Source organism: Branchiostoma lanceolatum, chromosome 6, assembly GCF_035083965.1.
Source record: "Branchiostoma lanceolatum isolate klBraLanc5 chromosome 6, klBraLanc5.hap2, whole genome shotgun sequence".
Classification (NCBI taxonomy): domain Eukaryota; kingdom Metazoa; phylum Chordata; class Leptocardii; order Amphioxiformes; family Branchiostomatidae; genus Branchiostoma; species Branchiostoma lanceolatum.
Window position 1 is genome coordinate 13,887,346 of NC_089727.1, and position 15,198 is coordinate 13,902,543.

At 40.9% G+C, this 15,198-nt stretch overlaps 3 protein-coding genes across 3 annotated transcripts; 2 read left to right on the forward strand and 1 right to left on the reverse strand.

The window, feature by feature from the left end:
• Positions 1–272: 272 nt before the first annotated feature.
• On the forward strand, positions 273–2,360 carry LOC136437252 (uncharacterized). The gene is made up of 3 exons (XM_066431732.1): positions 273–1,756; positions 2,034–2,155; positions 2,294–2,360. Exons 1-3 carry the CDS (start codon positions 308–310, stop codon positions 2,358–2,360), a joined length of 1,638 nt encoding a protein of 545 aa, XP_066287829.1. The 5' UTR covers positions 273–307.
• A 460-nt stretch (positions 2,361–2,820) lies between these two features.
• LOC136437369 (uncharacterized) lies at positions 2,821–7,212 on the forward strand. Its single transcript, XM_066431950.1, has 2 exons — positions 2,821–2,948; positions 3,041–7,212. The coding sequence occupies exons 1-2, from the start codon at positions 2,900–2,902 to the stop codon at positions 6,262–6,264; spliced, it is 3,273 nt and encodes a 1,090-aa protein (XP_066288047.1). The 5' UTR covers positions 2,821–2,899; the 3' UTR covers positions 6,265–7,212.
• On the reverse strand, positions 6,540–15,194 carry LOC136437390 (prolyl 4-hydroxylase subunit alpha-3-like). The gene is made up of 14 exons (XM_066431987.1): positions 14,808–15,194; positions 14,142–14,281; positions 13,170–13,558; positions 12,916–12,958; positions 12,644–12,769; positions 12,255–12,388; positions 11,829–12,002; positions 11,532–11,605; positions 10,432–10,537; positions 9,676–9,762; positions 9,013–9,069; positions 8,438–8,506; positions 7,685–7,781; positions 6,540–7,402 (listed from the first exon to the last, which is right to left on the reverse strand). The coding sequence occupies exons 1-14, from the start codon at positions 14,996–14,998 to the stop codon at positions 7,332–7,334; spliced, it is 1,758 nt and encodes a 585-aa protein (XP_066288084.1). The 5' UTR covers positions 14,999–15,194; the 3' UTR covers positions 6,540–7,331.
• Positions 15,195–15,198: the final 4 nt, after the last annotated feature.

The following is a 15,198-nucleotide window of genomic DNA, read 5'->3' on the forward strand; positions in this document are numbered from 1 at the left end:
TTATTTTCATTTCTTAATTAAAACCAATTTATGAACTTGATTTTCCATTAGATTCTATGCTTTGGACTTTGCTCTATGGTTTTGTTTTAGGATTTTCCTGTCAATAAGAACTTTTTGGCACGTAATTGACGCCCGGTGACAGTTCATTCTGAGTAAGACATTTTTGGCACTATTGACAGGATGTTTCTTTGATGATCTTGTGAATAACACCACATGATCATGTCAACACTTAACCCTGAGAATGACCATGTTCTACGTTTTGGACTTTGTCTTCTAGGAACTTGATCAGAGGGCTAGGACATAAATCATGCAGGAGGCAGACGTACCGTTTGACATGGACAAAGCATTTGATGGAGGAGCTAGTGGTGATAACATAGATTCTATGAAGAGGAGGCACACTGCAGCACTGGTACAAGCCATAGCAAATCAAGACAAGCCATGTGAAGTTGAAGCTTTGAGGGGTCTTGGTAATGTAAGTCTTCAAGAAGGCTGTGCAAACAAGACTGTGGCAGACTTCAAGAAATCAGCGGCTCTGTACAGTGCTGCTTTAAGACGATGTGAAGATGCTGCTACCAGAGAGGAACTTGAACATCTGCTCAAGGATGTAGACAAAAGAATCACCACATTCCTACCCCCTGACAAAATACAAGAGCTCAGCAAAACCCAATCCCATTCACAAGAAATGAACATATCACAGGTGTCTGAACTACTATGTTCCTTAGACAATGCATTAGAGAACAGACGTGACTTGGATCATGTTAGGATTGACTATGAAGATGTCTTAGTGTCTGCCACAGTGAACAACAAGACATTGCTTGAAGTTGAAGCTTTGAAAGGTATTGCTGATGTAAATCTCAGAGTAGGGCAAATCTCCTGTGATAGAAAGTTGTTGGCAGATGCTATAAAGCTGTATAAAGCTGCACTAGAGCAGTGTGATGATAGTGATGGGCAAGTGTCTTTAGTACACAGGATAAGGTTTGCAGAGAAGATGAAAGAATCTGTTATCCAGAGGACCAATCCACATGTACAAGAAAGGGACATTCGGAAGTCAAAACCCAAACTTGCAACAGTTGCTGAGGAACTGCTTGAGTTAGATCTAAATCTTGAAAGTGGTTTTCGTCTTAATGTTGTGGAGCGGGGTTATGCAAATAAGCTTATTCATGCCTTAAGTAGTGGGAATGGAGTCCTGAGGTGTGAAGCATTGAAAAGTCTTGGAGATCTGTACCTACAGAAAGCTAAAGTGAGCAAGGATAAGGAAGAATACTTTAACAAAGCATGTGCCTTGTACAGTGAAGTCTTACAACAGTGTGTTGACAAGAATGAGCAACTCATCATGGAACACCGCATCAAGTATGCAGAGAAGTGCACAAAGCTATTGTACAGCCCTAGAGGTGAAAACTTGCAGACAGAAACTTCAGTTTCAACTATATTGGATGTGATGATGGCACTTCATGAAGTGAGAGAAAAGTACAAGCTTAGAGGGGAGGGGGTTCAACCGTTGATAGAAGGTTATACACATGCATACCTTAGGGCAATTGTGGAAAGAAACAATTGGTTCAAAACAGAAGCATTGAAAAGCCTTGGAGATCTGTATGTAGAGAGAGGAAGACTTAGTGAGGATGAAGTAGACTTTGTCAAAGCCAAAGGGCTGTATGGGGCTGCACTGAAAATATGCAAAGATTCTGCCCGCACAGATCAAAGCATCCTGACGGACCGCATCCAGAATGTAGACAGTGTCATACAAGAGCAACGGAAGGTATGTATTATAAGATTGTCTTCACCATCACCATTCCTTCTCTTATAGAGGTAAATTCTAGCATTCAAAAAGTTGAATCTCCAAATAGAGTTTTCGTCCTGGAGAGTCATGTTGCAGAGGTTTCCTCTGTCCCATCTCCAACATTCAATTGTTCTAACTCATGGAAAAAGTACAGTGTTTTGGAACAAAGAATGCTGTTATACAGGATGTTACAAATATTATGTCTTCTTCATTTCAATAATTAGTAGTCCTGTAATGTTTTCATATTGAACCTCAGCAGCAGCAACAGCAGAGGCCGGCATCGGGGACTAGAAGTGAAGAGAAAGTCAGCATGGTTCCTTTCCTGGCCACAGGTGAAGAAGTCAGTCAGCATTCTATCAGTCACAACAATGGAAAAAGGTATTTATCACCTTTACAGAAAGTTTCACTTTCACTTTAACAATCAACACTCATTCAACTACAGTAACTGTTACTGTGCATTCAGCACAGCATATCTTGTGAATATTAGACTAATAATGATTGTCATTTTCTTTGCAGCTTGAATGTTGCCTTGTCTGCAAGCAGAAGCACAGAAACACACAACTTGAAGGACACGGACAGGTGAGGGATTTACATTGTGTCAAATATAAGGTACACAAGCATGCTGCAGTCTGTTTGTTTGCTTGTTTGTCCTGGTGTGTGTCCATAGTTGGACCAGGTCCAGATTTCTTCCTGTAGGCTGAGTTGGATGGGTTGAAAATTTGTTTCTGCAGTCTAAGTTGGCCCCCTTCCAAATTTGTTCTACGGGCATGCAGGACACAAATATTCCTGTTGATAAAGTCAGGAACCAGAGGCTAGCATGATAGAGTGAACATGTAATGTCTAATGTTTACGATGGACATGGTGCAGCTAAATTTTATCAGGAATTATTTTAAAAAGAAAAAAAATTCAAGGACATATGAGATCTTTGATTTCTTGTTTATTTACCAACTAGCCTGGGTGGCTATTACATTGGGAAAACCCTTCTGACAAGATAAAATAGGAGTTAAAGATTTTAACATTAGCTGATGCAGTTTCTTAATCCTGTAATTTTGTTGTTGTTAAAGGCTGTACAAAGAACATCTACAGGAGGGTGACGAGGCACTAAAGAGGGGAGACTTAGACATGGCAGAAGAGCACTTTGCCACTGCACTCAAGACTGTACATGTGAAAGGTAAGTTTTGGGTTGCATATTCAGATATGTCATTATGATATGTCATAAGAGGTTCGTAGTGTAGAATTACATTGATTTATTCTCTTATTCAGATTCAACTGCAGTCCAGTACCAAAAAGAGGCAGAACCTCTGTCCAAATTGGCCCATGTCCATCTACAGAGAGGGCAGAGAACAAAAGATGGAGGTAACTTCACCAAAGCAGCAGCACTTTGTAATGCAGCATCTGTTAGGGCAGATCTAGAGGACAACCAGCTTACAATGCAGACCATAACAATGTCATTTTGCAAGCAAGTTTTGGAGATTGACATCAAAGCAGATCCTTGTGAAGCAAAGGAACACAAGAAACAGCTGAAAGAAATGAGAGAAGATGCTGAGAAAGGAATCAAGGCATTAGATCAAAAGGAAGATCCATGTTCACTTGAAGAGGGCGATCCAAAGAGAATGGACATGGAAAAAAACAGGGTGGGCTTGATTAGGAAATTGTTTGAAAGTATCACAGACAGCCGTAGGGTTTTCATAGCAGAGTTAGTTGATGAATGTATAAAAGAGATGGGTGCCCCTCCCTGCAAGTATGCACTGATAGGTTTAGGTTCTCAGGCAATAGGTTTGGTGACTCCATACTCTGATCTGGAATTCGCCATCCTGATAGAGGATGATAGAGAGAGCAATGTCATCTATTTCCGCAACCTCACTCATTATCTACATCTCAAAGTGATCGGCTTGGGAGAAACCATCATCCCGGCTATGGGGATCAAGTCACTCAATGATTTTTACTCAGATGATCCAGCAGACAACTGGTTCTATGATTCTGTTACACCCCGTGGGTTTGCATTTGATGGAGCCATGCCAAAAGCCAGCAAGACTCCACTGGGGATAGGCAAGTCTCCGACAAAACCAGCCAGTGAACTTATTCGCACACCACAAAATATGGTCAAGCTATTGGAGAAGGATGCCAACCTGTATCTAAAGGAAGGCTACCATCTTGCTCTTATCCTTGGAAATGTTTCTTTAATTCATGGAGAGCTGGAGTTGGTTGATAAATACAATAACCTACTAAACACATCGCTTACAGACAGAGTAAGTTCGTCCCAGTTGGCACAGGCCATTGTGAGTGACAACGAGGCACGCTTTGAGAGTAAGGAGGTGACTGCCCACCTGTTAGATGTTAAAAAGGAGATCTACAGGCTGCCTACTTTATCAGTGACCCACTTGGCACTTTTCCATGGTATCACACCCACAACAATATGGTCTACCATCACAAGTCTAGAAAGAGTTGTAGGGCGTGAAAATGCACACCATCTGCGAGTGTTGGTCAGCATCTCAGCAGAAGTCAGGCTGCGCACCTATCTCAGCAATGGTGGGCAGAAGGAAAACATGTCAGCCTTGTCATCAATGCAGGTGGGAGGAACAAGCAGTGAGGAGTTGAGGAGGGTGTTTTACTACTCAAACAAAAAACAGCTTTTGAGGTACTATCACACAGCCATGCCCCTAAAGAGGTTCATCTTGAACCTTTCTAAGCACCACATGAAGAATGTCCCTCTGTGTCTATATGACACTTCTCCTCAAGTGCAAGCAGCCATATACCAGAGGCTGTGCAGTTATCAAGAGGCCATTGGCTACTATGAAGAGGCATTACAAATGAGGCAAAAGATCTATGGCAAGAGTGCTGCACATCCTGCTATAGCAACTACACTGAGCAACTTGGCATCAACCTGGCACGATCTAGGGGATGACAGGAAGGTTGTTCATTACCACGAACACACACTAGCTATGCTTCAAATCATCTATGGGCAAAACAGCACTCATCCCGATATTGCCACCACCCTTAACAACCTGGGGTCAACCTGGAGCAGTCTTGGAGACAAGAGAAAAGCCATCAACTACCATGAACAGGCACTTAAAATGTTCAGAGAGATCCATGGTGAGAGTGCTGAACATCCTCACATTGCTGTCTCACTCAACAACCTTGGTTCTGCTTGGCACGGTCTTGGTGATAAAAGAAAGGCCATCAACTTTCATGAGCAAGCACTACAGATGAGACGGAACATCTTTAGTGACAATGTTGCACATCCCGACATAGCCACCTCACTTCACAACTTGGGATCTGCCTGGGAGAGTCTTGGTGATTACAGGAAGGCCATTGTGCACTATGAGCAGGCTCTACAGATGAGATGTACCATCTATGGTGAAACTTCTGCACATCCTGACATAGCCGCCTCACTCAACAACCTTGGAACAGCATGGGATAACCTTAGTGACAAGAGAAAGGCCATCAACTACCATGAACAGGCATTACAGATGAGACAAAAGATCTATGGTAAGAGTTCTACACATCCTGACATTGCTGCCTCACTCAACAATCTGGGATCAGCATGGGATGACATAGGTGATCATAAGAAATCCATTGACTACTACCAACAGGCACTTAAGATATGGAAAATCATGTATGGCAAGAGTGCCATACATCCTGACATTTCTGCTTCTCTGAACAATTTGGGTCTTGCCTGGGGTCATCTAGGTGATCATGAGAAAGCTATAAGCTATCATGAACAGGCGCTTCAAATGAGGTTAGATATCTACGGTGATAGTATGGCACATCATGACATTGCCACCTCACTCAACAATCTAGGGGCTGCATGGAGTCGTCTTGGTGATCTGAGGAAGCTGAAGGCCATCAACTACTATGAACAGGCATTAGATGTAAACCGGAATATTCATGGAGTGAACGCTATACATCCTGACATAGCAACATCACTAAGCAACTTGGGTTCATTATGGCAAGACCTCGGTGATGTTAAAAAGGCCATTATGTACTATGAACAGTCACTCCAGATGAAGCAAAAAATCTTTGGAGAAGGAACTGACCATCCTAGCATTGCAGCCTCACTTAACAATCTGGGTAGTGCTTGGGGTGCGCTTGGTGATAAGAGGAAGGCTATCAGCTATCAGGAACAAGCTTTACAGATGAATAGAAATATCTATGGCCAGAGTGCTGCACGCCCTGACATTGCCTCTAACCTTAGCTTCCTGGGATCAGCCTGGGAAGATCTTGGTGATTTGGAAAAGTCAATCAGCTATAGGGAGCAGGCACTACAGACTTGGCGGAAGATCCTCGGTGAGAGTTCCGTGCACCCTGTCCTTGCTATCTCATTAAACAACCTCGGCTGGGCCTGGGAGGAACTAGATCGGGAGAAGTCAATCAGCTACTACAGACAGGCTTTGGCCATGATGAAGGCCATATATCAAGGGGACAGCAATAATCCAAATATCACAGGCATTGAAGAAAATCTTCAGCGCTTAATTAACAATGAATAGAAGCAACCCACAGTAGTATGATTATCTTATCGTATCAATTAGTAGAAGAATAATTATGTTTAGTGTTTGAGCTGAGTGAATGACTGAGATGACATACTGTGCTGACAACAAGAGAAATTCCAACAGAAATATGTCCACAGATGCATTGATGTATAATATTATATTTCATGTATATATTCACTTTCAGACAACAGCGGGCCAAATGTCGAGTATGTGCACACTTGACAATGGCTTAAAGAAAATATCTAAAGCACAAAGTTGTTCACTGCCACTGCCACTGCCACTGGCCAATTTTACTTTAAATGCCTAGATTACATAGGATGGAAATTATACATCAAGATAAAGTTGATGATATTGTGTATAGTCACCAGTAGTAGATAGTGAGGCATGTATGTTCTTTAGTTATAAACTGTGTGAATTTGTTGAATCCATGTTTAATTCGAGGTGACAGGTTACCCTTTCTTTCATGTATCACATTCCAACTGTGAAATAGTCATTTATTGGTTACCTGCACCTTAAGGTTATGATTTACTTAAGATAATTTGTGTTCATTTGTTTAGCTAACTTAAGACTGAAATGTAAAACATAATCTTCTTGCAAGGGTTGACACATTTTGATAACATACACTGAAGAATATGGACAATCAGACTGTGTCACAAAATCAACCAAGCTTCTTGATGATTACTTAGCCTTGCAGTATCATTGATTATTTACAGGATTATGTCAAAGATAGAGCTTCATAAACATACAATACCTGGTTCTATGATACAGTAATGTCCTCTCTTGTATTATCAAACCAACTCCATACATACTTATTCATGAAAATATGTATCATAGTTCTACACTTGTATTTGGCTGCAGTTACTTCTCCACTACCTGATATGTAACATGATTTTCTTCACAAATTCTACATGGAATAATATTGAAGATTAAAGATTTTACAGGGCAGCTGGTTGTCTTTGGCCACTCTTCGAGGTTGTTACTCACAAATACCACTCTTGTGTGAAATGCTACTTGTGTGTTCATGACCCAGCCCCCTGCCAGTGTGTCACTCAGGTGTGAGACCATCACTCTTCTGGTGTGAGACCACATGGCCACCTGAACTCATTGCCATATGCGCGTATCCACTTGTTTGCAACTGAAATTTTAGAAACAATCAATCTGAAGTCATGACTGGTGATATTTTCAAAAAATTTTGTCCACATTTTGCTGATGAATAGAAGAGATAGAAAACCTTCTTAAGTTCCAAAAGTTTTAAAGGCAATAATGCAATGGATGCAGGTCATGGTTAGCTCAGTAAAAATGTGACTGTTTGATAAAGAGCAAATATTCACATGTATAGATATCAAACATAATTCAGTTCTTTACATATCATACAACACAATAGATGTTTGTGGATTGTAGGAAGGTGTAGACTCACTCCATTTGGAACCCATCAGGACGGGGCAGCCAGCATGTAGAGAATTCTCCTCAAAGGCTAGAGACTTTTTCAAGTCGTGAAACAACACGGCACTATTCTGAAACAGAACATAGTTTTGTGTCACTTCTATCATTGTTATACAAACTGTTGGATGTAGCCTGGTCCCAGTCTCTAGGGGTCGGCTTAGGGGTGTTTTACTGGGCCCAGTCTGCTTTATTGAATCGTTTCTGATAGCCTGTCTACTTAGCTGCCATATAGAATTTTGCAGCCTTTCTTCTCGGCTGCCACCCTACTTCTGCCGCCGCCTCGGTGGTGACGTAATTTAATCCAAGGCCGTAAACACATCCCGAGCGGACAAAGCTGTCTGGGCGGGCGGGGATCACTCCCAGTGCCGTAGAGATATCGGGGAGCCCCCGATGGTATGGTTTCCAGGCTATGTTGGATGATGTATTTTCTTGTGACGTCACAACCACTATGCTGTTCAGTTAAACCTGAAAAGGGCAGACCTATACATTTGCAAGGGAATGTGTTAAAACAAACCCAATACCAGTCACATTGAGGTGTTTTTCAGCAACTTAGCTAGATTACACTTGAAGATAGATATGCAGGTATTAGATCTGCCATGTTGTGTCATGTAATATAAATAGCCTAGGTATGTGCCTAGGTGCCTGCAAAGCTGGTGTGTTACACAGAACGCTTTTTTTACATCAGTTGAGCAATACAGCTACAGATGGTGAGTTCAGTGTTCCTTACTTTGACGGCAGGGACGGCCAGGTTAAGATTAGGGAATACTGTTGCCCCACCGGCTTCAACATCACTGAGCTGTGGTCAAAACAAAGAATGAAATATTGAAAATAAAGAGTGATGTATAAAATGTAATTAGAATAAAGAATGGTTTATCAAATGTAGTAAAAAAAGGTGATATGATAATGTATTGAATGTAGTAAAAAAACAGAGTGATGTAAATGTAGTCAAAATTAAGAGTGATTTTTAAAAGTATGCAGTGTTATTTTGTTGTTTATTCTTACAAATGTTTGTAAGCACAGAATGTCCTGATAAGCATTTTACATACAATGCATTTAGCACTTGAACACCACTTTATTCTGCCCTTAGAGCAAATATTATTTAGCCCTCTGAGGAGATTTTGAATAGCAATATATTTCTACAACAATACCTATTGTTCAGGAACCTTGTTGCTACTATGTTCTCATTGCTAATATCCCACGTCCCACTAACCATCGTGCATGTGATTATGACAACCAATAACTCGGTGGCAATAGGATGGGGGTTTACGGCTTTTGAATCAACATAAAAAGTATCAAACTTACATAAAAGAGGAAAGTTACAATCCTTTCTCCGGTTGGCATAAACACTCGCTGCTGGTCCTGTTAATGCACAAAATAGTAAGAAAGGAGTCAACATTAACATAGATATAATATCAAAATGAATATTTGTTTGACATATGAAAAATGTAACTCATTAATTGTTCCCCTATTAATTGTTGTAAGACAGAAGAAGCACAATTTCTAGTTTCGTAGAATTTAGAACCTTTACAGATAGTAAAGTAAAGATTCAATTTTATTCCTCTTACAGATAGTCGTAGAATTCCAAGAGCTATGTTCCGGAGCCAGTGGATTGTGTGTTCCAAGATCGTTGAATTCATTTCTTTTGATTGAATTCCACGGTTATGGAAGGGCATACACTTATTGTTCGCGGTCGTGGATTAGAGTAAACGGCACTAGACCCTACCCAGACTAGTATAAGTCCCTCAAAGGCCGTACATCCCTAAATTGATTAATTTTAAAGCCCATTATATATTCTAATTATTGTCGTGGAGTTCATCACTAACTATCACTGATTCAGATTCCCTCCACGAGCATCGATTTCATCACCATTGTAATGACAAGTTCCACGGTGTCCGTAGAATGAATAATAAACGACACGATAATCTAATGATCAATTCCTGGGAATCGAAGATCAACTGTTCATACTTCTGAAATGCAAAGTAGTTTAGGTTCAGGATGCCCCAAAACGTCCCAATGTTGCTCATAAAGTCCTCCCAGTCCGTAGTTCACCAGCTGAAATAGATAAGAAGGCAACGTCGTCAAATTTGGGTATGTTAATGATAAGAACATTTAAAGAAAGAGCAAAAATCCATGTCTAGTGAGGTCACCTTCTCGACTGTTTAGTTGGTGTAGTTAGTTGATTCCAGTGCAGTCGACTTTTGACACAAGTTCCGGTACCGAAATGCCTCTCCAGTATTGTCAAAGGAAGCCTACACAAACTAAACGCGTGAAGACGGACTGAATTCACAAAGGCTATCTTAGTCTTAATATTATTAGTACGTAAAGATAACGGTGCGGGTCTGGCGTGCGGTCTTTGCAACGGGCATGGGCGGCGGGGCTGACGCGTTCTTTTTTAGAACCAAAACGACGCCTCTGACAAAGTGGCCTCGCGCGATTTCAGCAGGAAGCCCATTCACACTCGAAATTTACAATAAATTATATGCCACCTAAAAGTACAGGCTTTGATTTATTCTACGCAGTACATTTCTTTTTGTTTTAAAATCGAGAATAGTGTTAGAACTCGAGGGGGATTTTCTCTAAAAAAAACTGATTTCAGGTCATACCATGAGAAGGGTACCGGTAAAAAATCGGTTTAAAAACTTTAGCCTCATTGACGAAACATCGATCCGGATATTGGCCACTTGACATTCTTCCTATAAACTGGAACAACGCCGATCTTACCTGGAAAGCCTCGGCAGAAGGACAGTTGATGTCCAGACCAGTAATCTGCTCAACCCGTCGACTCAGCTTCGCGATCTTTGGATGTTCACTGTCAAATAGCCAACCACTGGGAACAGGCAAAACCATCAATTTCAGACAGAATATGCTTACAAGTACATGCACGTTTGTTCACTTCTGTTGCTATTGCTCTTATATAATCACTTTGTGCTTCTTGTCCAATGCTCGTTAAATACAGCTGTATATGTGACTAAAATAAAACAAAATACATTAGTGGTGCGGATCGGTCCGGCCGGACCGGTTCCGGACTTGTAAAACGTTTAGGTTCAAGTTCAAAAAAACCTAAACGTCTGGAAACAAGTCCGGACTTGAAAAAAAATTCTCTCACTCATTCACTCCTTTTTGTTTTAAACCATCTTAAACCTTCCTTAAATCGTGAAATTTGCACTAGAAAAATATTAAAACATTGCTGTTTTTGTGTTTATAACTGAACTTCTGTGTTAATTACTGACTGTATATAATTCCGTATATATAGTTTTCAAATTACATGTAAAATATCTACCAATATGCAATTTTACATGTAACACGAAAAAATATTCCAAAATTATTGTTCAGGTCCGGACTTTCAAGTCCGGACCTGAACCTAAACCTCTGGACTCGAGTCCGAACCTAAACCTAAACTCGGGTTTAGATCCACACCACTATATACTATCTATCTCTCTCTCTATAAACTTATATACAACAGATTACGTGCTTATTGAGATAGATCTGTCTACTATTTGTGCATCTAACTTGTATTTTATGATTTATGATTTGTTGTCATATTGTTATTGTTATCACTTACTACTATAATTATGTTATGAATTGCTAGATTTATGTTATTTTTTAAAAATTCAGATGGGGGAAGTCCTTGTATAAGCCACCATGGCTTTTTTTCTTCCCCCAGCACGTGTATTTTTTGTTCTATTCTTTTCTATTATGTACTACAAACTGATTTTAATATGTGCAAATAAATCAAATCAAATCTAATTATCGTTACAGTTCAATTATTCACCCAGAACATCCCAGCCCGTTCTGTTCCACACAAAAAAACCTTTCCTTACGTTTCACTAACTCTGGTCTTGCTGAAAACATCCCCACCACCATCATGTCTGGCCTGTATTAGAGACCTCTCCAACTGCAGTATTCGTCAGAATGAGTGCAGATTTTAACTGTATTTTTGCAGCAGCCGTCAAAAAAAGCTCTATGCATTTAACCAATCAACAAGTCAGTTATCCAAAGGAACATACTAGCATAATTTTAACTTAACCAACTATATAACGTTTTAGAAACACAGAACATTGTCCTTAGTAGCGATGTACTCATGCTTTACACTCTATGATAATGACGTCACTAGATACCTTAGTGAGCGCCATGTCCCTCATAAAGGCAGTCTCCTTGTCAGTGATGACGTCATGATACAGGGCAACCAATGGGTTTCCCTCGTGCAGTACCTCCATCTTGACAGGACTGAGGTAAAAGTATGGACTGGGGCGGATGTATGTACAGGTAAGCGTTGGGTGTGGAGCTTGGTTCTAGGTTGACAAGATATCACAGATGCGTTGGTCCCTTTTGCATCACTGATGCTAGCCTGGTCTCTATGAGAAGTTACTGCTAGTAGATCCTACTACTATGATGGCCATTACAGCATGATTGGTTTCGATGTAACTAATGACTGCATTTTATTTCATCCCCCTCCCCAAAATACCGTCCGTGGTGTCTTATTACCAATATATGTACCAAATTATGTCTGATAGAGAAAAAGATTACCAACATATGTGTAGCACCTTGAGAACTCCAAGACGGCAAAGGTTTTCGTGCGTATAGATAGGCTTCGTTAAGGACGATGAGACGTTTCGTAACAAGTTTGAGAGTAATCTTAGATCATCTGCATTGGCTTCAGCCTTCTTTTCCTTCACATCTGAAAGACAAGAATGTACGAGAGGCAGACATGTGTAACTGTGTGATTATAATTGGCATATCTTACTCTTCTTTTGGGTTAGGGCCCCAGGCATCTACATGTACTTACAACACATGCGCCATGCAGTAGGATAATGTTGTGGTCTGTTTTCTTTCATATCGTTTTTTTTTTAATGCCAACTCTGCCAAACTTCCGAGATTAAAGAAATTAAATGGTTTACAATAAGCTACAAAAGTGAAAAACAATGTTTCTTACTCTGTCCAACTTCACAGACGCCACAGCTTAACCGACAGCTGACCAACATGAACTCTCTGTTGGCGTCACATTCGCCCATACTGGCCCACTGGGGACAGCTGGGGTTCTTGTCTTCACAAACGTGTGCTGGAAATCAAAAACATGTAGAACCAAAATTAGATCATTCTACGGCTGTAATTCAGCTGCAAACAAAATGCAGCTTCAAAGAAACAAGAACGTCTAGACAGGCTCATACTGGTTGACGTCTGAAGTCTCTAGTGCCTCAAACTCACCTAACTTTGACACTGCCATGGAAACAGCTTTGTTCGGCTGGATCTAAACGGGAAGAAAAATAATGTTCTTAGCAAAGAATGATTGAGTTTACAATGATATTTTCTGGACTTCTTAAATTTACAATGATTTTACCAATTATGTGTATTTCTTGTGATAGATTTTGATAACCAACAGCCATGTCATCACCTTAGGAATCTTGGACTTGTCAATATTTGGGCGATTGTTTCAGAAAGTATATAATGAAAGTCGTTACCCTCTGTACTGTATCCGCTAATTTCAGTAGAACATCCAGGATCTTCAGACCGTGCGGCTCATCTTTGACCGTCAACAACGACATTTCCTTCTCCCTCATCATCTCCAAGGTCACGTTGAACCACAACGCGGCCTGGTAGAAGCTGTTTTCCTTAAATGCTACATCCCCGATGTAGAATGTGTCTGAGGCGTCCAGTGCAAGCGTCGGGTGCGTTGGACTAACTTCCGTGATGTTAGTTACAGCCTCTTCGTCACTGGCTGCTTGTGGCAGCATCAAAATCTGTCCCTGAACGAGACTGCGCATGTCCAGGTTGTACACGTGTTGAAGCTTGACCAGAGCGAGCGCAGACATGTACAAGTCTTCAGCGGTTGGCAGCTCGAATTCTTTTCCTTTTCATGCATTGAGTATAGACAGTCGTTGATATGGGATACATTTACAAAGAAAACATGAACCGTTGCAAATGTTTACATATAGGTTTTATATTGAGTATGGATGCACAGCTAACCAATGTCAATGGTCTCTATAATGTTGAAGAATTTTGAATAGATGTTATAGATATCCAGTATCTTATCATCCGACCATTTTGCAGTGGGTATGACATGAAACCATACTTTGGACGCAGTTTTAGATATGGGCATATTGCCATGTAACTTTAGATCTCACTTTCTTTGGCACATTTCTGTGTTTATTCAAGAAAGTTTTTTTTATTAGATTCAGAAACGTATTATGCATATCAACAACGGCACCCAGTGTAACTCAAAACGTAACCATTTATCAATACAAAAGTCATGGAGTGTTCGAGCTTAAAAGATATATCCCGGTTTTTGATTATACATATACGGCACCACCCCGGAACAGCTAGCATCACTATAAACACAGCGGACGTTCTTTTGCGGTCGTTAAACCAGTGGATATGGACAATATTTTGGTAAACATGTGCTCTAATAAAAACGTCGATTGGTTGACACTAACCGGTCAGTGTCTGGGCTTCCGATAAGTTGTTAGGAACTTGACTTAGTCGCTTGATCAGGAGGTAAGCCCTGACGGGGTGGTAAACCTGGCGGGCGATGTGGTCACGCCCCGAAAAGCTGTCATCAAAACTATGGACATACCTAAAATGAGCACAGAAAGAAGAAGGCCGTTCATGAATGCACTCCTATTTCTCCTGTCGTTGAAATGAAGTCAGCCTAAAGCCTCTATACCAGCGGCATGTTGGGGGCCTCGTTGCGTCCAAGATTGGATTTGTGCTACCCTTGACTTTATAATCATGGTAATATCGTGCAAAACGTACATGTCTGACTAAAAAGGCAACAAACCACACAGAGCGTTTTTTATCGATGAAATTCGTTGAGCGCGCTGTCAAATCCTTCGGTCGTAGCGAGGTCGCCGGCGTGCCGCGGGTCCAGTGAGATATAATAGGGGCTTTAGCTGCTGCTTATTCGGTAAGTACTTTATTCTAGCTCCAGTTTGCTCCTCTCATCGCTTCATTGCTGAATACAGTGGCACCCATTAATGTATTATATTGGGGATCAAACGTCGGAAGTTCGATCCATGTTGTGTATACTTTGCGTCTGATAAACATTCGATACTCGGACACTATCAAGGGGATGGGGTGCAAATTATTCAGCATTAACTTACCGTTGCATATCTGTAGACACTTGTCCACCTTTCTGAATGTACTGCTTTACCATAGCTACTGTCTCCCTCTCATCTTGCACCAGTTTCTCCAGCCGAGCAACTGCCGAGAAAAATCCCGCCTTTGTAACAGTGCATAGCATCGCCGGGAATAAGACACAAAGTAGCACACGAACAGGCTTGCCCAGTATCATCGCTGATGCTAAACTTGTCACCTACTGAACGACCTAACTTAAGAATGTCATAGGAGAACAATTAGAACGTTTTGCGGAAACAATGGTAGCTATCAACAGGTAACACACGGTGAGAATGAACACTGGTGCTATACGCGTTAAGTTAAGGTAACCTCTAAACGTTACATCAGCGACGTGCATTCATTGTGCTACATCCTGTT